This window comes from Pongo pygmaeus, chromosome 15, assembly GCF_028885625.2.
Source record: "Pongo pygmaeus isolate AG05252 chromosome 15, NHGRI_mPonPyg2-v2.0_pri, whole genome shotgun sequence".
NCBI classification, from domain to species: Eukaryota; Metazoa; Chordata; class Mammalia; order Primates; family Hominidae; genus Pongo; species Pongo pygmaeus.
The window spans coordinates 65945629-65969470 of NC_072388.2; the positions used below are offsets into that span (position 1 = coordinate 65945629).

A 23842-nucleotide genomic window follows, 5' to 3' on the forward strand; every position below is an offset into this window, starting at 1 on the left:
AAAGTTCTAAAATCTACTTTTTCCATCTTACCTTAGCCACCTATGAAATATATTGCTGTGGGTAAGGACTTACTGTATTTAAACGTCTCTTCCGGCCGGGCGCATGGCTCACGCCTGTAATCTCAGCATTTTGGGAGGCCGAGGTGGGTGGATCATGAGGTCAGGAGATCAAGACCATCCTGGCTAACACGGTGAAACCCCATCTCTACTGAAAATACAAAAAATTAGCCAGGCATGGTGGCGGGCGCCTGTAGTCCCAGCTACTCAGGAGGCTGAGGCAGGAGAATGGCGTGAACCCAGAAGACGGAGCTTGCAGTGAGCTGAGATTGCACCACTGCACTCCAACCTGGGCGACAGAGCAAGACTCTGTCTCAAAAAAAAAAAAAGAAAAGAAAAACTCTCTTCCTTCACCTGTAAAATGAACATAACAGTGCTCTACTAGATTTTCATGGGATTAAGTGGGATTATATATGTAATTCATACAATGTTAATAAACATTTACTATATCACTGGGGCTAGCCACCAGAAAAACTCAGCCCTTGTGCTATCTCTGATAATTAACCACTATTAGTGCACTATTCAAAATCATTCATGTAGATTCTGAGCTGATGTAGAGCTTACATTTTGATCTACACCCCCCAGTGCCAGGACAAACTACTTCCAGATAAGGAACCATCCCACGAGGTTTACTGTGATCCTAGACAAGCACCACTGGGCCCACTACTAGGGACTATATAGCTTCAGGTTCATTTGGGAGTTAATGTTATATATGTGAATACAAACTAGACCCTATGGTCCCACCACTTCCCTTGTCTTACATAGTATGGCCCAAACCTCTAGTATAGCTCCAGAATAGCTTCAACATACCAGGAGTATCTGAAGCTAGAATCTGCTAAGTTCTCCCTTCCAATTCAAGTGCCAAAAGGGAAGAGTCAATATCAGTATAGAATATAGTGATATTCAGAATAGAAATTTGAAAATCAGATGGTCAGAATATAAATTTAAAAATCTCTCTACACTTACTTCTAGGTCCTAGGATCTGGAAATCAGAGACCCTAGGTGGCTAAGAAGGTCAAAGATAAAAAATACAGACTCACTTATCCAGCTCTGGAAACAATGAAATTTTATAAATTATACAAATACTTCATGTAAATCAAGTCCTATATTACTTGTCTTGGTTTCTTTTCTTCGTTCCTCTTCCTCTTTTTTTAACCTCATTTATTTTTGCTTTCCTTTTTTTAAATAGCAATAAAGACAGTTTCTGACTAGAGGATTTCAGGAATTGGTTATGACTCCTGAAACTTTTATTCTTGTTGGTACTAGTTCAAATTTCTGAGCCAAAAGTGATTTTCATCCAGAGTAGTCTGAATACTTACTTCACACAAAAGGTTACTAGTGCTCTTCTTATAGGCACTAAGTTATTTCAGTTAATGAAGCCAAAATCAAAGGCTAAAACTCAAATGGAATGACTGGGATATTCCTTCCTTTTTTTTTTAAGCTTTCTCTTCTTAAGAAAAAAACAACTTTAGGATTAAAAAATGATGCATTCATTGTAGAAAACATGGAAATTTTTGGAAAAGTAAAGCAAAGGGAATAAAAACCATAAATCTAATATTCTGAAGTAATAAATGCTTTATATTTTCACGTATGGTCTTTCCTTCTTTTTCTATTGATATATACACATATATCTTAATACAGTTAAGACTATATGCTGCAGATTTGACTTTGCATGTTGTAAAAATATGTATCATAGGAATTTTCCTATGTCAATGAATATTCTTCATAAATATTACTTTAGCCTCCATAATATTTTACCTTAAGAATCTATCATTTCTTATTTAAGTACCTATATTGTTGATAGTTTGGTTTCTTTCCATTTTTTCTATTCTAAGCAACTCTGAAATAAACATATACAGAAACATTTATCCATTTTCCTAGGATAGATTTCTAGAAGTGAAACTACTAGGTCAATGGGTATGAAAATGTTTAAAGTTGGCTTTCCTTTTAAAGAAAATCATATTTGGGTTGTTAAAGGATTACTGACACATCAACTGAACACATCTTTGATTACTGTATAGCACCTCATATTCAGATAATCTCTGCAAACATTGCCATGAATTGACTGAGTATAATCTTTTATTTCAGGCACCAGAATGCATCTCTTCTATCTCCTGTTTCTTGGGACAGAAATCAGGAGATCTGACTGAGCCCATTTACAAGCTGTGTCAGACAAGCACTGACGCCCATCTTGTTTATGACTGCCTGCTTACCCATTGCTCTCGATATTTACATTTTCCTTCTTTTCTCTTCCTTCAGATGGAATGGGGCGAGTCCTTGCTCAAGATGTATATGCAAAAGACAATTTACCCCCCTTCCCAGCATCAGTAAAAGATGGCTATGCTGTCCGAGGTAAATATTTTGGTTTTCTTAAACATAATCAGACACTGTATTTTTTTTTTTTTTTTTCAGATTTTTGGCTTAGCCCAAGAACCCAGCAACTGTTAGGTCTGTTTCCCCATGACTGTCAAAATAACTTCATTCACAGATAACCATGTTAATCTGCACCTGTATATTTTCTGGCACAATCTTGATTAAAACTTTTGAGGTAAAGAAAAGTTACATGAAAATTCTCTGTTTTAAATTTTTTATTTTTAATATTTGTGGATACATGGTAGGTATATATATTTATGGGGTACATGAGATATTTAGATACAGGCATACAATGCATAATAATCACATCAGGGTAAATGTGGTATCTGTCACATCAAGTGTTTATCCTTTGTGTTACTGAAATTCTTGCTTACAAATAAATATATAGGAATAAAATTAAAACACTGTACTTCAATTTATTCTTTCTGTTCCTACACATGCCAGACAGCATACATTCTTGGTGTGAAAGTTTTCCAGGTGTTTTCTAGTTGAAAACATCTATATGGTCTAAGAAAAAAGAGCAGATTCCCAACACAAGGATAAAGTTGAGGTGGTCTGTTCCACTTTCAACTCAAACATCAGTAAAGGGCTTCATGAAAAGCAGACATGAGGGAAACCTCTAATTCTCTAGAAGACTCTGTATTTCAAAATTCTGGAGCCCCAGCCACCCAAAGTTGCCTGAGATTGCATAAAGCTTAAAAGCAAATACTAAATAGCATTTTTCTGGCTAAATTCCAATCTAAGAACCCCAAATGTGAATTCTGAATTGCTTAGAAACTGTTGTTGATTTTTTTGGTTTTGGTTTTGTTTTTCCATGTACAACATGATATTTTAAAATATGTAGTACACATTGTAGAATGGCTTAGTTGAGCTAATTAACACATGCATTACCTCACATACTTATCATTTTTGTGGTGAGACTTAAAATCTACTCTCTTAGTGATTTTCAAACTATGATACGTTGTTATTATGTTATTGGTTATTAATTCAAGGTTGATATCATTGAAGAAACATGTTAAAAAATTTTTCAGTTTATCAGAGCTGTTAAGCATGCCAATTCCTTTTTAATGGAGTACATGAGATATGGAGTTATGGAGTCTCTTACTTGGTTTTGGTTTTGGCTTTTTTAGCTACATTTAGCCATGAAAATACAGGTTGGGCATCCCTAATTCAAAAATCCAGAATTTGAGGTACTCCAAAATCTGAAATTTTTTGCGTGTTGACATGGTACCGCAAGGAGAAAATGTTATACCTGACCTCATGTGAAGGGTCACCGTAAAAACACACTCAAAACTTTGTTTAGAAAAATTATTTGAAACATTGTTTAAAATTACCTACCTTTTGGCTATGTGTATAGGATATATATGAAACATAAATTAATTTTGTGTTTAGACTTGGATCCCATCCACAAGATACTCATTATGTATATGCAGATATGCCAAAATCTGAAAAACATCAAAATCCAAAATACTTCTGGTCCCAAGCATTTCATATAAAGAATGATCAACCTGTAATTTCCTTTTTCTTGTAATTAAATACTTCATTAATCTCCTCTGTATTCCATCATCTCTTAGTAGTTATCTTTTTATGTTGGAGATAGCATAGCAAATGGTTAAGGCTACAGGCGTTGAGCAAAGCTCGAGTGATCTGGGTTTTAGTACCAGTTCCATCTGTGTAAGTTTGAGCAGCTCACTTAAATTTTTTAGCTTCAGTTTTCTCATCTCCAAAATTATGATAATTACAACAATACTTACCCCAGCAGGTTGTTGTAAGAATTATATTAAAAATTAATTGTAGAAATTAATTAGTTGTAGAAAGCCTTAGTAAACTACCTGGCACACATTTAAAAAAAAAAAAAAACACTTGATAATTGTTTTTTAAAATGTTTAATGATAGTAACCATTATTGTCACTATTATTATTATAAATACATTTTCTTAAACTATCTCTGAAAAAGGGCTACCATTTGAATTGCTACTCTCATTTTCTGTGTAAATAAAATGGTAGAGAGATTGAACTTATGTTTTTTCATTTCCATTAATGTATTCTTTCTCAGGAAGATTAGCTTGGATTCACTTCATTCAGCTTGCTCTCACTAGATTAGAATACTTCTGAAATTGGCAAAGCCAAAACTTAAATACCAAATTCCCAATGGCTCCTATTTTTTTTCTTTCAAATTGATTCCTTCTACAGTGTTGATTAGAATAAATATTATCCAGACAGAAAATTATTTTATTCTTGTGATAACTTCACTGGCTCTTCTAGTTTCTTTTTTTTTTCCCCCAATGTCATTGTTGGTTTGAAATAGTTTCTTATTGCCCATCTAAAAAGTAAATTCTGTGTTGATCTTACAATTTGTAGCCATACGGGATTACTATAAAATGACAAAGAATTCTTACTTCCAGAGTAGAGCAAACAGCTACAGCAGATGAAACACCAGAGACAAAGAAGTCTGTTTTTTATAGTCTTTGTAATATAAAGTGGGAGAGAGTGAGAAAATATTTGAGGCAGAATTATTTGAGGCAGAATTATTCCCAAACAGAATATTGTTCTGTGATTTTTACATGAGATAACAGCAGCTCAATTAAAAAAAAAAAATGGTTGCTGTTAGCTTTTCTTGTTGCCCAAGGGAGCAATTAGCCCCTATGAGCTTTTCTGACACTGTACAACTCATCAAAAAATTTTTATGTAAAATTACCATTTAGTATCCTATTTATGCTTTTGTTTGAGAGGTTGTTTTTTTTTGTTATTTCACCAAAAAAAATCTAAAATGGTATCTCATATTATAAACAGTCCAAGAGATTATCTACCATGAAGCTGATTCACATTGTTTCTTTCTTGCAAAGGGTTGCTAGTTCTCCAAGACATGTAACATATAAGAGCGACATAAGCGATAATCATTGCGTAGATGGTTAAATCTCAAAGTAGGAATGGTTATTATGTCTGTGTATACAATATGAACATCATAATTAAAGAAGCAAAAGTCTTCTGTAGACAAGTGGCATGGTCTTAGGACTATGCTGAATTTTCCAGTTTATACCTCCTCACTTTTGTCTGTAATTCAGGAAGATAAACTCTATGAATCCTAAAAGTTATTTTTACCATATTTAGTAATTAAGATGATTTTCATTTCTTTAAAGGTAAATGTATTCATTAGCCTCTTTTCTGTTATAAATACCACCCCCAGGCAGTGTTTTGGTAAAGAATATCCTTGAGGCCAATTATTGTGGCTAAGACCCTCCTTTGAGTACCTCCTTCTCTCTACCCCTGTCTTCCTTTACTCTGGTTCCTTTCTCCCTGCTCCCTTGATTCTCCCTATTTTCTTCTCCTCTGCCTTTACCTTAGGCCTTCCAGTAATAACCAGTGGCACTCGTGGGCATTGCTAACCCTCTAGGTGTAAAGATGTTGCTAACTTGCTCTGGATCACTAAGCATTAGCCAGTATCCTTCAGAAACATGTGGGATAAAACTCCAAACCAGTTGGAGGATCACTTGCTTTAAGGTATGTGAGTTCAAAAATAAGAAAGTAATAAAATGACTAAGGAAATAAGTAGAAACAGCTCAAAATAAAACATTAAGAAAGAATAGAATGTAAAGAAGGCAGGAATAAAGTGATGATAATATAAAATAATAGGAAGACCTGTAAACCTAAAACTGCATTCATGTGGGAGTGAATTTGAAAGATAAAAGTAGATAAAATAAAAATGAAAGTGGCATATTTACAATTTGAATCAATACAGTATTTTTATTCTTCACATTTTTGGATTTTGTTTCTCCCTTCACACTGACGAAGCTAATCATCCTCTTGATGCATTCACATCCTCCTATATAGATGTAGGTGCCTATTGTCTTACACTTTCTTTGTGGATATTAATAAGGGCAAAAATATCTTAGAACTCCAAGTTCAGCTTTCTTGAAAAAGTTCAATTTAAAAGGTGTATCCCTTCAGAACTTATTTTGGGATCATTTGGAAAAAAGGAATATTTTGAACAAACCAGGAATTATTTTCAGAGTCGTAGGTAACATACAGTTCTGAAAAGATATATTAAGAGAAAGTTTTGCCATTTGGGTAGAGAGAACTTTAAAATTTTTTTTTCTTGTTTACATTCTGATTGAATTTACTTATGGAAAATGCAAAAATAATCAAAAAGAATGTTTTAAAATTACCCATTAACTTACCCCCTGGCCATTATTAACATTTTTTGCATTTACCTCACATATAGTGGGTTAGAATACACCAAAATTCAATATAGACAATCCACAGCCATTGTGACTTAGAGCTAATTCTTATTCTTTCAACAGTAATCATATTTCAGGGCTTTTGTGGTATCCATTTGAATCCTCTTTCGCTACAACTGGTTCTGCAATTCATTTGACAGCCTGTTTTGCCCTCTACTATAGGATACTTCCAATGAAAAAGAGGGCCTTATGATATGGGAGTAATACTCATGTAAACAGAGAAATAATATGGAATAATTTAGTTTAGTTAATTCCAAAAAGAAAATATTTAAGAAAATAGTGCCTTCTCTCCCAATACTAACAATTAATAGGCATTTTCCCTGGAAGATAATGGTAAAGAATACACGATGCCTTCTTACTCACGTATCCTATGCCCACCTCCCTGCATTCCATAAGAAAAGGTAGCCAGTTTAAAATTGCAAACAATTTACCTAATGTAATACTTGAGTGTAATTGCAGCAAGTATGAATCCTCTTATTCCAGCTTTGTCACCTTCTCTTGTTACCTTTCCCTACCAACCCCTCCTATAATCTTAACTTTAGTATGCATATAAATACTATTACTCTGTGCCCTTCTTGCAGTCTCAGACAGTGTAGTTCTATAAGCAGAGTAGACAAGTTACTATTCCTTCTGCCTTATTTCTCTATCAGCTATTTCTTAGGACCTCTGAAAGTTATGCCGTCTCTATGTGCTCTAATTTGTTCAGCCTTAAAGTGGAAGTGATGAGACTCTTTAGTATTGAAAATAAATGACTAGCTATACAGTATTTTAAGAGACTTAAAGAAAGATCACTATGGCTGGAAAATGAAAATGAAGGATAATTCCATGGCAGATGATTTGAAGATTATCGTTTTCTGTGTACACAATGAGTAGTTATCTAGTGGTATCAATTTCATATCAAATAGTATAACCAGAAATCTTCAAATAAATGGGTGAACAGAACTAAAAGTGTTTTCTAGACATTAGAAAAAGGAGGAATAAGAGGGAACAGCTTCAGGGTCTTGCATTAAACATTAATTGTTTGCATAATGCATATGCCATTAGGGTTTGGTTTATATTGCTTTTATCACTTCTTTCAAATTAAATTCTACAGTTGCAAAGCAGAAAAGAAATTCATTAGCAGATATGTCAGAATTACAAGGGAAACAATTCTAAATCTGCAGAAGTCCTTCAAATCCATTCATCTTTTCTAATGATGTACTCTGGTTTACTTTCTTTTTTCTTTCCAAGCTCTAGGTTCATGTGCTATCATGCCTCCGCTTCTGCCCTCTCCTACCTAAACTTGTAGAATTCATCTTGAAAAACTGCAACTTTTTTTAACCTGTTTCTTTCATAGATATTTTTAAATAAATATAGTCATGCACCACATTAGCATTTGAGTCAAAAACAGACTCTTACATGAGGTGGTCCCATGAGATTACAATGGAGCTGAAAAATTCCTATTGCCTAGTGATATTGTAGCCATTGTAAGGTCACATAGTGCAACACATTACCTTTCCTATGGTTAGATATGTTTAGATACACAAATACTTAACATTGTGTTACAGTTGCCTATAGTATTTAGTATTGTAACATGCTGTACAAGTTTGTAGCCCAAGAGCAATAGGCTATACAATGTAGCCTAGTTGTATAATAGGCTATACCATCTAGGTTTGTGTTAGTACACTCTGTGATGATGTTCACACAACAAAATTGCCTAACAATGCATTTCTCAGAATATATCCCCATTGTTAAGTGACTCTTGACTGTATCAGGAAGTTAGATAGACTGATAATTATTTTTCTGTCTTCATAAGACAAACCTTGGTGTTAATGTAAAATTTGGACTCCTGTAGTTCACTAATTTTTTTATTCCTTAAATTTTCTCTTAGTCTGAATTTGTCTATATTCAGTTCACTCTTATAGTGCTCTGCTCCTCAAAAAGGGTAATCCATGGACCAGCAGCCTCAGCATCAGCTTGTTAGAATTTAGAATCTCAGACCCTGTCCCAGCCCTACTAAATTAGAATCTGTATATTCACAAGATCTCCAGATGCACACTAACTGTGGAGAAATAAGAGAAATAATAAAAATGACTCCTCTCTTGGTACCAAGAAACTTCTATGTAGTTGGTTGACTGATTCTTCCTTAGCCCAGCAATATAGAGACACATTTACCAACTGGAAAGGTTCAGAGTAAGGTGGAGAACATAGTGCAAGTGAGCACATATTCTCTCCACAATTGGTATACTTTCCCTGATAACAAAGACCTTGCTCCTTAGAATCACTTCAGAGTGTTTTCACATATGGACCTCCCTGGAACTCCATACTAGGCTTGCCCCAGATGACCTCCAGCTACTCATTATTCAGTTTATTTAGAGGATTATGCAGAACATTGATATGAGCATTTTGAGTTTATGTGCATGTGTGGGGGAACAGGAGAAAAGAGAAATACTTCCCACCTAAAACTTTTTGAGAATGCCAACTTCATTTCTTTATTCTTTTAACAAATATTTAATATCAACGATGACCTAGGCACTATGCTAGACAGAATAATGACATAATCTAAGTTATACAGAATTAATCAAAGCAGTCTCTTTTTTTTTTTTTTTTTTTTTTTTTTTTTTTTTTTTTTTGAGACAGGATCTCGCTATGTTGCTCTGGCTGGAGTGTAGTGGTACAATCTCAGCTCACTAAAACCTCCACTCCCCACCACCCACCCGGTTCTCAAGCCATCTTTGTGCCTCAGCCTCCCAAGTAGCTAGACTACAGGCACATACCACCACACCTGGCTATTTTTTGTATTTTTTGTAGAGATGGGGTTTTGCCATGTTGCCCAGGTTGGTCTCAAACTCCTGAGCTGAGGTGATTTGCCCAGCCAAAGCAGTCTTTCTAAACATTCTTAAGATGTTGACTCAAATTTTGAAGGAAACAATATATATGGATCAGGAAAAAGTATATATAACAAATATAAAACTTTGTGTTAGAAAATATTACTTATTTGTTCATTCGTGCGTGAATCTTCTAAGAACATTTTTGTAACCACATTCATTCATCTACCAACCATTTTGAATACTTAACATATTGAACATTTATTTAACACCTATTGTACAGCAAGTGCCAGGGATTTGCAAATACTGTAAATACATTTAGAAGCCATAATTGATTTCAGGCTACACTGGGGAAACAAAAGAGGATGCACACAACTCTTGAGGGGAGAGGAGTCAGATATGACTTCATAGAGAAGATGACGCTTGAGCTGAGTCTTAACAGCTAAAAAATATTTAATCAGAAGGCAAGAATAAGAAAAGGACGCTTTAAGTAGTGGAAGTAGCATATGTCATGGAGCCAACATATGAGTTATCTTGGTACTCTCAGGGATAGTACTAGCAGTTGGTAATAGCTACAGTATAAGATATAAGGAAGACATGAACCAAGGCCTTTGCACATATGTTCTCTTTGCACACAATGATGGAGCACTTCCACTACATGTCTGTCTTTTCCTCTCTCTCCCTCTCTTCCTTTCCCTCCCTATCTCCCTCCCTTTGTCTGCCCCCCACCTACATACACACACAGACACCCCTACTTAGCTCTTACTCATTCTTCATATTCAAATCAGAAATCCTTTTATCATGCTTTTCATGACCCTCCAGTGTAGCTCAGGTACTTTAATTATATACTCTCGTAAAATCATGTTTCTTTGCTTTGGAGTGGTTTTCTTAATTTGTATTTATATATTCATTAATGTGATTATTTGATTAATATCTGCCTCTCCTGATGCATCAGTGGCTTTAAGAGTTTTATTTTAACCACACCCATGGGAAGAAATATATTAAATATATTATACATCAAATGCCAATGATATACACACACATATATAACATATACAGTACATATAAATATACATACATACACATATATAAACAAAAATGTTTTATGAAACGAGTCATCCTTACCATGTGTGTTGAAATATATTTTTATCCTTTTCATTAAAAAATTATTCACAAGTTGATTTTACAGCCTATCTCCATTGGTCATCCAGAGTTTGAAAAACCTTGTAATACACACCAACATGGCACATGTATACATATGTAACAAACCTGCACGTTGTGCACATGTACCCTAAAACTTAAAGTATAATAATAATAATAATAATAAAAGATAAACCTAACCTGGAAAAAAAAAAGAAAAACCTTGTAACAGGTTGGCACTGCACTAAAATAGAAGCAGTGTCTAGATTTACCCCCTACTCTCTCTCCAGCCCTTAATTTAACACTTGGGGCATAAAAGACACTCAGAAGACATTTACTGAATGAGTAAAAGGAATAAAGAGCTTCAAAGATATTGTTTTAAAAGTGTGATTATCCCCATTTTTACCAACAAGAAAACTGAAACTGAGAGAGGTTTAGTAATTTTGCTGAGAGTCCCTGAAGCTAACAATAAACAGAACCAGGATTCAGATTCAGGTTTTTTTACTCTAAAACAATGCTAATTTCCCCCTTGTGCAGGAAGTAAAAAAAGAGACAGTGGATCAGGCGTGGTGGCTTATGCCTGTAACCCCAGCATTTTGGGAGGCCAAGGCAGGTGGATCACCTGAGGTCAGGAGTTTGACACCAGCCTGACCAATATGATGAAACCCCGTCTCTACTAAAAAAATAAAATAAAATAAAATACAAAAATTAGCCGGGTGTGGTGGCATACGCCTGTAATCCCAGCTACTCAGGAGGCTGAGACAGGAGAATGGCTTGAACGCGGGAGGCAGAGGTTGCAGTGAGCTGAGATCGCGCCATTGCACTCCAGCCTGAGCAGCAAGAGCGAAACTCCATCTCAAAAAAAAAGAGAGAGAGAAAATATCTAGGTTGCTATAGGAGGTAGCAAGCTGATAATTATTTATCTAGTAGAGAAACAATTTTAAATAAGTTTATTCATGTTTGAGATGCAGTTAGTGTGGAACTCTGAAAGATGATGTTTTAATTTTCTCCATTAAGAAAATTATCATTTGCTCTGAAAGATGGCAAAAATAAGTGGGGGGATAGATGAAACAAGATTGGTAAAATGTTGATAATTGTTGAAGCAATGACGTCTACGTCTGTTGTAAAAACTTTTTTTTTTTTTTTTTTTTTGAGACGGAGTTTCATTCTTGTTGCCCAGGCTGGAGTGCAATGGCACGATCTCAGCTCACCACAACCTCCGCCTCGCAGGTTCAAGTGATTCTCCGGCCTCAGCCTCCTGAGTAGCTGGGATTACAGGCATGTGCCACCACACCCGGCTAATCTTGTATTTTTAGTAGAGACAAGGTTTCTCCATGTTGGTCAGGCTGGTCTCGAACTCCCCACCTCAGGTGATCTGCCCTCCCAGGCCTCCCAAAGTGCTGGGATGACAGGTGTGAGCCACCACACCCAGCCTGTTGTAAAAACTTCTTAAACTTTAAAAAAAAAAAAAAAAAAACCATGAAAATGGCTTAATAAAATAACATTACAATAAAACTCTTCTATAATACTTTTTACAAGTAAAAACTGAACAATATAACAGGATTCAAAAAAAAAAACACAAGAAAGGCAAGAGTTTATTAACTGAGATAATATCTATAAAGCATAAAATACAACATCTTGTGACAGAAGGGACCCAGTGTTAATTTTTGTCCCTCTTCACATCAGGCTAACCAAAGCCATTTATGCAAAAAAGGGATGACTTCATTGTAAACAGTGTTTTATATAAGCCTTTAGAAAAAAATATCACTTTATAGCTACATAAATGAGCAATTAATCTAATGTCCTTTTAAAAAGAGAAAATATCATTATTAGTATGATTATAAATGTAATCTAAATATTCATATATAATGTATATATTTTTTGTAGATATGCCCCCAAAACTCTGCTGTTTGCAGATAACATGAAGGTAATGGTCATGATTTTAAAACTTACTAGATAGGCATTTTTGCCCAGTCGTGTTGGTCTGAAAGCCACATCATAGTCAAGAAAACTCTTTGAATCTCCAAGAATGTTTCTTCATCTAGCCATTGTTATACTGTATATATATTTTTGATAAATTTTTTATCCCAATTCTGGAATTTTTTTTTTCAATTTAAAAATAAATAGCCAGTGGAAAATGTGATGCAGTGCTGCCTATGTATTCTAACTCATAAATAGAATTTTGATACATTATTTTTAAAAAACTGTGCTACAATTACGAGACTGGATTTTAGTCCTAGCTCTACCATTAACCAGAAATTGTTCAGAGTACTTTACCTTTTCTTTCCACCTGAATTCTTCCATTCTATAATTCATTTCCTTCAGCTGTCAAATGAAGAAAGGAATGTTCTTCCTATTTCACATCAGGAAGCCCAGACTGGGAGATAAATAAGAAAGCAGTATGAAGTTGTTAAAATGTTATAGAAAAATGGAGACATATGGATATGTATACAAATAGTCATAAATCCATTTATATATATATATATGTCCATGAGTGTACACACACACATCACACATACATACACATGGATAAGGTGGTATTTAGGAAGATCGGCTAGAATAACTTATTAGAAAAGCACAAGTGTGGAAATTACGAGGTGACAGGAAGACCATCTCCAGTGACACCATGGCACAATTAGGCACCAGTGGTACAATTAGGACCACTTCTATCAGTGCATGTGAGTTGCAGATACCAAACATTAAACCAGTAGTAACAAAGCCATTGTCAAGTCTAGGAGATCAGAAAAATATTCCACTTCTCTAAGCCTTATCAAATAATTTGAGTCAGATTTTAGAATTCCAATTTTAGGTTCTTGTTCCATGCTATAGGTCCATACTGATGTTTGTTCTTGGCTCTGTTCCATCTCACAGCTGCTGATGGCCCAGGAGATCGTTTCATCATTGGGGAATCCCAAGCTGGTGAACAGGTGAGATTGAAAGGCCTGAAAGGCACTGAAGATTTCAGCTTCATGGACTTTGGGCATCTAATTCTAAATTTCTTCTATCAGTGTAGTGGAAATCAGAGAGAGATTAGTCAGGAGATTATCAAAGGGATGAAAGTGTAGTTCCCAGGAGAACCAAAAGAATTATTTCTTAATTGAAAATATCTACATCTATTAATATATGGCATAGTATTATTAGTATGTCTCACAGACATGCCTTACAAGCATTTTCCAGACCTGTGATTGGGTGATTCTTTCTTTCCTGAAAAAAAAAAATGTTCTGAATAGAACAATTTCTAGGTAGCCTTCTCAGACTTTTCCCCAACTTGTGTTACAAATAGGGAAACTTAGAAGTAGATTATTTAAACTTTTTAGCTAATTATTTAATTTTTCTCACTTGGGATCTAGCCAGGGAACAGGTATACATATATTTATATTAAAAAATGAAGCAATAATGGGCCACAATGGAAATATAAGTCCATTTGACACTTTGAGACCACTAATTGGCCACTTAATTGAAAAATCAGTTAAAGTGGGAAATTATTTTATATACTTAAAATAAATATAAATTTAACTTAAATATTTATTAGTCAATAATTTGATGAAGAACCAAGGTCTTCCTTTTAAATAAGTATGCTGTTTTAATTTCTATCAGGTCTTTCTTACATAAACTACACAAAAGGCAATGTCTCTGATTTCCATTTTGATTTCTTTAAAGTAGAAAAAAACTGAAGGATACTTGCAATACATAGAAGAGCAGAATTCTTTTAGGGTTTTATTATATTTTACACTCTTTTAGTTTCCTCACTCACACCTAATTTTACAGCATTTCTTTTTAGCAGCATTTTTAATGGAGGTTTCCGAAAGGTTTTACTTAATTTTTATAGAAAAAAAATGACATATATCATTGGTTTATGTATTATTTATGTATTTATTCATTTATTCATTTATTTATTTATTTATTTATTTTTGAGACATAGTCTTGCTCTGTCGCCCAGGCTGGAGTGCAGTGGCGCGATCTCGGCTCACTGCAAGCTCCGCCTCCCGGGTTCATGCCATTCTCCCGCCTCAGTCTCCCGAGTAGCTGGGACTACAGGTGCCCGCCACCACACCCGGCTGATTTTTTGTTTTTGTATTTTTAGTAGAGATGGTGTTTCACCGTGTTAGCCAGGATGGTCTCGATTTCCTGACCTCGTGATCCACCCGCCTCGGCCTCCCAAAGTGCTGGGATTACAGACGTGAGCCACCACACCCAGCCATAATATTTATTTATTTAAACAACATAATTCAGTTAAAACTATTGTCACACACTGGCACAAACAAGTTTGGGAATAAACTCAGTTGATTCTTGGAGTGGCAGCTTACAGATATACAAGAGAAGAGTCTAACAGCTTCAAACTTAAAGTGTGCTTTGGCTATTTTTTTTTTTTTTTTTTTTTTTGAGACGGAGTGTCGCTCTGTCGCCCAGGCTGGAGTGCAGTGGCGCAATCTCGGCTCACTGCAAGCTCCGCCTCCCGGGTTCACGCCATTCTCCTGCCTCAGCCTCCCCAGCAGCTGGGACTACAGGCATCCGCCACCACGCCCGCCTAATTTTTTTGTATTTTTAGTAGAGAGGGGATTTCACCATGTTAGCCAAGATGGTCTCGATCTCCTGACCTCGTGATCTGCCCGCCTCAGCCTCCCAAAATGCTGGGATTACAGGCGTGAGCCACCGCGCTCGGCCTGGCTATTGTTATGTTTAAGAGGAAATAGCATCTGTCAATCCGGTGAGTTACGAAGGTTGATCAACAGAGCTCCTACCTTATTAAATGGAACTAGAAGAAAACCAGAGAAATTTTTTCCTTTCCCTTCTGCTTCCCTTCAAAGTTTCCTCTTCCTGAGATGGAATACCCAACTGCTACTACCAAGCCATATATAAAAATAAAAGTGGCAGCAGGCGTGGTGGCTCATGCCTGTAATCCCAGCACTTTGGGAGGCCGAGGCGGGCAGATCACCTGAGTTCGGGAGTTTAAGACCCGTGTGACCAACATGGAGAAAGCCCATCTCTACTGAAAATACAAAATGAGCCAGGCGTGGTGGCACATGGCTGTAATCCCAGCTACTCTGGAGGCTGAGGCAGGAGAATTGCTTGAACCTGGGAGGCAGAGGTTGCAGTGAGCCGAAATCTCACCACTGCACTCCAGCCTGGGCAACAAGAGCGAAACTCCATCTCAAAAAAATAAAAATAAAAATAAATAAAAGTGGCAAGAAATAAATAATAATTTTAAAATGAAGGCAGCAGTTTGGCAAACGCTATGTTCCATGCCTTTCTTCCTTGGCTTAGCATGAACTAACAGTAGAAATGAGTTGAGATATATAGGAGAAGGATGATGCCAATGGTGTTGACCCTAGCTTCTTCATTTTAGCATCCAAAAATTGAGGAGATTCGCATACAACTCTCTGAAGCTAAGTTGGCACTATAGTGATATATATTCTCATCCGTGCTGCAGCAAGCTGGATTTCATTACCATGACCATTTTTCTGACAAAAAGAACAGCTAGGCTTGATTCTTTTTTATAAATGACTTGTCTTATTTTGTTTGTTTGTTTGGGTTTTTTTGAGGGGAGGGAGATTGTTCTTGGTTTTTGGTTTCTGGGTTTTTTCTTGAGACAGAGTCTTGCTCTGTTGCCCAGCATGATCTCAGCTCACTGCAACCTTCACCCCAGTATGGACTCTGTGTCGGGGCTCCAACCACACTGGGTTCTCTATTCTGATCCATTGGTCAATGTGTCTGTTTTGCTGTCCAAACCATGCTATTTCAGTTACTATAGCTTTGTAGTATATTTTGATTTCTGACAGTGTGAAGCCTCCAGTTTTCTTCTTTTTATTCAGGATAGCTTTGGCTATTTGGAGTCTCTTGTGGTTTCATACAAATTGTAGGATTTTCTATTTCTGTGAAGATTGTCACTGGTATTTTTATAGGAATTGCAATGAATCTGTAGATCGCTTTTTTGGTAGTATGGTCATTTTCACAGTATTAATTCTTCCAACTCAACGACATGGGATGCTGTTTCTTTCTCTCCTTTTTTGTGGCCTCTTCAATCTTTTTCATCAGTATTCTATAGTTTTCCTTATAGAGATTTTTTACCTCTTTGGCTAAATTTATTCCTAGATTTTTTTTTGTAGTTATTATACATGAGATTGCTTTCTCATTTTCTTTCTCTGCTAGTTTGTTCTTGGTGTGTAGAAATGCTATTCATTTTTGTATGTTGATTTTGTATCCTGCAGCTGTACTATATTTATCAGTTTTAAGAGTTTGTGGTGGAGCTTTTAGGGTTTCCTATACATAAGATCATGTTATCTGCAAACAGGGACAATCTGACTTCCTCTTTTCCCCTTTGGATACCCTTTATTTCTTTCTCTTGCCTAATTGTTCTGGCTGGGACTTCCAGTACTAGGTTGAATAAAAGTGTTGAAAGTGGGCATCCTTGTCTTGGTCCAGATCTCGGAGGAAAAGCTTTCAACTCTTCCACATTCAGTATGATTTTGGCTGTGGGTTTGTCATCTAGGGCCTTCACTGTGTACACTCATTCTTTCTATACCTAAGTTGTTAAGAGTTTTAACCATGAAGGATTGTTGAATTTTATCAAATGTTTTCCTAAGTCTGTTGAGATGATCATATGGTTTTTGTCCTTCATTCTGTTGGTGTGATGTATCACATTTATTGATTGGCATATGTTGAGCCACCCTTGCATCCCCACAGTAAATCCCACTTGATCATGGTAAATGATCTTTTTAATGTGCTGCCGGATTCAGTTGCAAGTGTTTTATTATGCATTTTTGCATCAAGGATATTGGCCTATAGTTTTCCTTTTTTGTGTTGTATCCTTTTCTGGTTTGAGTATCAGAATAATGCTGACCTCATAGATTGAGTTTGGAAGAATTCCTTCCTCTTCAGTTTTCCAGAAGAGTTTGAGAAGAATTAGTATGAGTTATTCTTCAAATGTTTGGTAGGATCAAGCAGTGAAGTCATCAGATCTTGGGCTTTTCTTCAATGGGAGACTTTATTACAGATTCAGTCTCATTACTCATGATTGATCTGTTCAGGTTTTCTATTTCTTTTTGGCTCAAGCTTGGTAGATTGTATGTATTGAGGAATTTACCCATTTCTGCTAGGTTTTCTAATTTTTTGGCATGTAGTTCTTCATAGTAGTCTCTAATGACCCTTTGTATTTCTGTAGTATCAGTTGTAATGCCTCTTTTTTCACTTCTGATTTTGCTTATTTGAGTCTTTTTTATTAGTCTAGCTAATGCTTTGTCAATTTAGTTTATATTTTCATAAAGTCAACTTTAATTTCATTCATCTTTTGTGGTTTTTTAGTCTCAATTTCATTTGTTTCTCTGATCTGTATTCTTTCTTTCCTTCTTCTGATTTTGGATCTGGTTTGTTCTTGCTTTTCTAATCCCTTGAGATATATCACTATGTTGTTTCATTGAAATCTTTCTACTGTTTTCATGTAGGTGTTTATTGCTATAAACTTCCCTCTTAATGCTGTTTTTGCTGTATCCCATAGGTTTTTGTCTGCTGTGTTTCTATTTTCATTTGTTTTGGGAAATCTATTTATCTCTTAATATATTTATTGATCCATTAGTTGCTCAGGAGCATGTTTTGTAATTTCTACATGTTTGTACAATTTTGAATGTTCCTCTTGTACTGATTTATAGTTTTAGTCCATTGTGGTTGGAAAAAATTCAATATAATTTTGGTTCTTTCAAATTTGTTGAGACTTGTTTTGTGGCCTAACATGGTCTATCTGGAGAATGTTCCATGTGCAAGTGAAAAAAAAATGTGTATTTTACAGCTCTTGGATGAAATGTACTATAAATATCTGTTAGGTCCATTTGGTCTGAAATGCAGTTTAAATCCAGCGTTCCTATGTTGATTTTCTATCTCTGTGACTTGTCCAATGCTGAGAGTAGGGTGTCAAACTCCCCAGATATTATTGTATTGGAATCTGTCTGTCCTTTTAGATAAATAATACCTGCTTTATAGTGGGTGATCCCATGTTCAATGCATATATGTTTGCAATTGTTGTATCCTTGTGGTAAATTGATCCTTTTATAATTATAGAATGACCGCTCGTATTTCTTTTTACAGTTTCTGACTTAAAGTCTGTTTTATCTGGTATAAATGTAGCTACTTTTACCTGATTTTGGTTTCCATTTGCATCAAATATCTTGATTCATTTCTTCACTTTCAGTCTATATGTATCTATATAGGTGAAGTGAGTCTCATGTAGGCAGCAAATAGTTGGGTTCTTTTTTTAAAAAATTCATTCAGCTTCTCTGTATCTTTTAACTAGAGAATTTAATCTATTTACATTTAAGGTTATTACTGATAGATGAGGACTCCTGTCATTTCATTGTTTTCTGGTTTTGCTTACCCCTTGCTCCTTCCTTCTCTTACTGTTTATCATTGCAATTGGGTGGTTTTCTATACTGATACTGTTTTATTCTTTTCTCTTTCTCCTTTATTAATCTGCTCTACCAGTGAGTTTTATGCTTGTGCGTGTTTTTATGATAGTGATTATTGTCTTCTTGCTTCCAGATATATGACTCCCTTGGGAATTTATTGTAAGGCCAGTGTAGTAGTAATGAATTCTCTCCATTTTTGCTTGTCTGGGAAAGACTTTATTTCTCCCTCATTTCCAAAGGATAGCTTTGCTGCATATAGTATTCATAGTTAGAAATTTTTTTATTTCAGCACTTTGAAGATGTTATCTTCTTTCTTCCCGGCCCATAAGATTTCTGCAGAGAAATCTACTGTTAGTCTAATGTGGATTTCACTATATATGACTTGATTTGGAGACCTTTGGAATTCCTGGACCTGGATATCCATACCTTTCCCCAGACTTGGGAAGTTTTCAGCTATTATTTTATTAAATAAGTTTCTTACGCCTTTTCCTTTCTTTTTTTCTGAAACTCCAGTAATATGAATATTTGTTCTTGTATGGTGTCCCATAAGTCTTACAAGCCTTCTTCACTCTTTTTCATTCTTCTGTTTCTCTCTCTCTCTCTCTCTCTCCCTCACTGGGTATTTCCAACGACCTATCTTCATGTTCAAAGATTCTTTCTTCTGCTTTATCAAGACTGCTATTGAAGCTCTCTGTTGTAATTTTTTATTTCATTCTTTGAATTATTCAGCTGTAGGATTTCTGTTTGGTTCTTTTTTATGATTTCTCTACCTTTGTTGAGTTTCTGATTCTTATGAATTGTTTTGCTGATTTTGTTGAATTATCGCTAGGTTTTTTTTTGTTTTTTGTTTTTTGTTTTTTTTATCTAATTGAGTTTCCTTAAGATCATTATTTTGCAATTTCTTTTCCAGGAGTTCATTGATTTCCTTTTCATTGGAGTCTGTTACCAGAGATGTATTCCTTTAGTGGTGTCATATTTCCTTGCTTTTTTGTGTTTCTTGTGTCCACATGTTGATCTGTGTGCCTGGTGGAACTATTGCTTCTTTCAGACTTTCTAGGGTGGTTTCGTAGAGACGCCTGTAATTGGGCTTTAGTGTGTTGGTTGCAAAGGGTGTGGTGACTTTCTGGACAGGTGCAATGGTGTAGTCTCCATGCAGCTTTTTCAGTTGCATTCAATATCAGCAATAACTGTGAGTACCTCAGTGACCTAATCCATAGAAGTTTGTGTCAGTGATAGTAGTGGCATAGGCTGTTAATATCCTTGGTGTCAAGGGCTTTTGGAGTCCTCCTCTTCTTGTTTTCCACACAATAGGGAGAATCAGCTGAAGGGATCCCTCTTGGCGTTAGGTCTGACATGCCCTCCAAGCCGCTACAGTGGCACTGGGCTCAGAATATGGTGCTTGGAGTGACGGTGGAGCCAGGATCCAAGGCTCAGGGTCTTGTGAATCCATTGTGGCACCTGGTTCTTGGGGTTCAGGTTCACTCTCTGTGCAGAGTTGGGTGTAGGTTATCCAAAGAACCAAGGTTTATGACTGAGGCACCCCGTAGCAGCTTGGACCCAGGTGCCCTGGTTGTACCTGTGATTTTGTACCTCATGGGTAGGGTGTAGTACTGACCAAACTCCAAAGAAAAAGGTTTTGGCCAGGGGAGCAGAGTATGGCCACAGCTCAGGAACCAGAGCCAGTAGGGCTCAGCAGCAGCTCAGGTCACAGTGGATAAGGTACTGTGTAGTAGTGACTCTAGACCCCTGGATGGTGGGGCTACGCAGATCCTCACCTCAGACTCTGAGGCCAGGTGCAGAAGCAGCAGATACCTTAGAATGGCAGAGCACAGCTGTGGTTTGATCCCCAGGGGACAAGGATCAACACAGAAATGACTCAACTCCCCAGAGAGAGGGGTATCTCAGCAGCTCAGACTCTAAGGGGCTATAGTCTAGCTCCAGAGAAGCAGGGTACTAGAGTTATTTGGCCTGTAGGTCAGGGTATCTTGGCTCAATCAGCACTCTGTTTCCCTAGGACATGAGCGACTACATCAGCTCAGCCTGGGATGCATAGGTGCTCAGCTTGGCAAAGTGTGTGCCACATACTTTCTAAGCCTTGCCATAACAGAGCAATATGTCTGGAAAAAGGATGATTAAAGAAGATTAGAAACTATCTCCAATGTCTGGATGGAGTTAAGGGAAACCAATAAAGGAATCTGCAGCACCCAGGAGCTAGCAACAGTGAGATTTCCTTACCACCTCTTAGTCTGAAGGAGCAAAGAAAGACAATGGTACCTGAACCTGGGAAGATTCATAGCTATGGGAGAGGACTGCCCATCAGCAGCTGTTGCTCTCAGTAGTAGAGATGCCCTAACCATCACCAAACTGCAGCCCAGGAGGAAAAGAGCAAGGGGAATGAAAACTCTACTTTTCTGTCTCTCTCCTACCCTCTAAATCTCTTACTGACCCTTCCCTTTGGCTGAGTCTCACCAGATGCCAAAGTGATGGGAAACTGGTTAAAATAGTCCATAGACGTCAGCTTCTGGACCACAGCACAGAGTAGAGAATGATGATGTCATCTGGAGAGGCAAACAGAAAATGAAACAAATCTTTGTCTTTGTAAGGCTTATATTCTATAATATATAATGCACTTAACATTGTACCTAGCATAGATTGTGGGTTCAATAAATGTTAGTTATTAGTAGTATTGCTTACAGTAATAATATTATGGAGAGAAGATTTTTAAGATTTTTCTAATAAATTTCCTGTTTTACTTTGATTGTACTTTCAGTAGTAGGGTATTTTTTTTTTCTTAACCATTCCCTAAGGGGTGTGTGTATGTGTGTGTGTGTGTGGTTTATTTTACTTTGTCTTATTTTGGTGGTTAAAATAACAACAATGACAAAACATACACACACATAACATTAAATATACCATCTTGACAGTTTTTAAGCTTATAGTTCAGTAGTGGTAAATATATTCACATTGTAGGGGCTTAAGATTTTAAATAGAGTCATGAGTTACTTAACGAAGATACATTCTGAGAAATATGTTGTTGGGCAATTTTCTTGTTGTCTGACCATCATAGAGTGTACTTACACAAACCTGGATGAGTAGCCCACTACGAACCTAGCCTACATGGTGTGACCTGTTGCTCTGAGGCTACAAACCTGCACAGCATATTACTGTACTGAATACTGTAAGCAATTATAATGGTATTTGTTTATCAAAACAAAAAGTACAGTAAAAAATACGGTAATCTTATGGGACCACCATCATATACGCAGTCCAACATTGAGCAAACTATCCTTATGCAGCACATGACTATACTTATGAGGCAGACATCTTTAGAAAGGAATCTTTTGGCAGGGGGGATTAATATTGTCTCAGGATTTTTTCTTAGGGGGAATTTGAAGCATTAATTTTCCAAACTCCAGTCTAAATCATTGCCCCTGACAAGTGACTTTCAGATCACTTGTCTATCAGATCAAATCTATCAGATGAATCTTACAGAAAAATGCTTTTCTCCATGTTGTAAGAAGTTAGCAGGGAAGGTTCTATCTCTTATACCATCAATATGAGAGCACAAACAATGAAAATCTTGTTTTTCGTTTTCAAAAGTAATGTTTAACCTAGGTTATTACAGACACTGGAATCATTTTTAAATGATTTAATTATATTTGCTCAACTTCTATTATTAATTGATAGGTGAGCTAATATGTTTTAGAATATTTTCAAAGGCAATAATTAAAATATTTCTGGCTTGCCTTTATTTAACCAAAAAGTTTAGTTAATAAAGTACTGCATTTCTCAAACATCAGAACTTCAATAAGTTACGAAGGTGTTTTTTTTTTGTAATTGTTATTCATAATGTATGTCCTAGCAATTTTTTTACTTACAGACTCTCAAATCACTTTACATATATTAGGAAAATGTACATTATTTGAGAGGCAAAAGTGGCAAATGTAAATGGCAGTTCTTCAAAAGTAAAGCAGAGCACCAAGACACCGAATAGTCATTACCTTAAAGTACGCATAAAATCAGCTTAAATGAACCTAAAGCCCCTTTAGTGTGAGTGCACCTGTTTGTGGATAGCTTTTATTACACTGGCCCAAAATGAATAAGACTGTAAGACTTTCTTTTATGGTTTTTTTTTAAATATTAAAAAAATTAACATCCTCTGCAGACTTTTCCTTTGCAGCAGCAAAGTACATCAACTGTCTTTTTCATGTTTATTTCCAGCCAACTCAGACAGTAATGCCAGGACAAGTCATGCGGGTTACAACAGGTGCTCCAATACCCTGCGGTGCTGATGCAGTAGTACAAGTGGAAGATACCGAACTTATCAGGGAATCAGATGATGTACGTCATCACCAAGTCTTACTGCGCTGTTGTTCCTATGACAGTATTATGTCACGACCATTTTCTGCAATGTTTGTGAGATTAACCCAGTTTTTTGGGTTGTTTTGTTTTGTTTTGTTTTTGCTTATGGTGGTATCTTATATTGCAGTATATGAGTCTCCAGTAAATAACACATTTCCTTAATCTTGAAAATCTGTTGTTACAGGAGGGGTTTCTATGATCATTGCTGTTATAGCAGAATTTGAACCATATTTGACCCAAGCAGTTTCACATGCAAACAAGGAAAGAAAGTACCTCAAGAAAGAAAAGCAGAGATATTAATGGTTGACATACCTTCCAGAGCAGAGATATTAATGGTTGACATACCTTCCAGCTGAGAAATTTGCCATTGAGACTAGCTTCTGATAAAATGTCAAGGAGTTCATGAAATCAGAATTTACTAGAGAAGAAGTTAACAAAGAGCACCTGGGCAAGTTCTTGAATATTACACT

The 23842-nt window shown here is 36.1% G+C and overlaps 1 protein-coding gene across 13 annotated transcripts in view; it reads left to right on the top strand.

The window, feature by feature from the left end:
* The window catches only part of GPHN (gephyrin), a 682735-nt gene that overhangs the window by 588558 nt on the left and 70335 nt on the right, over positions 1-23842 (top strand). For all 13 annotated transcript variants that reach the window (XM_054448596.2, XM_063651689.1, XM_063651690.1 and 10 more), the window contains 3 exons: positions 2317-2409; positions 13486-13541; positions 23232-23351. In XM_054448596.2, the coding sequence (XP_054304571.1) occupies positions 2317-2409; positions 13486-13541; positions 23232-23351 (269 nt within the window). The remainder of the gene's footprint in view (positions 1-2316; positions 2410-13485; positions 13542-23231; positions 23352-23842) is intronic.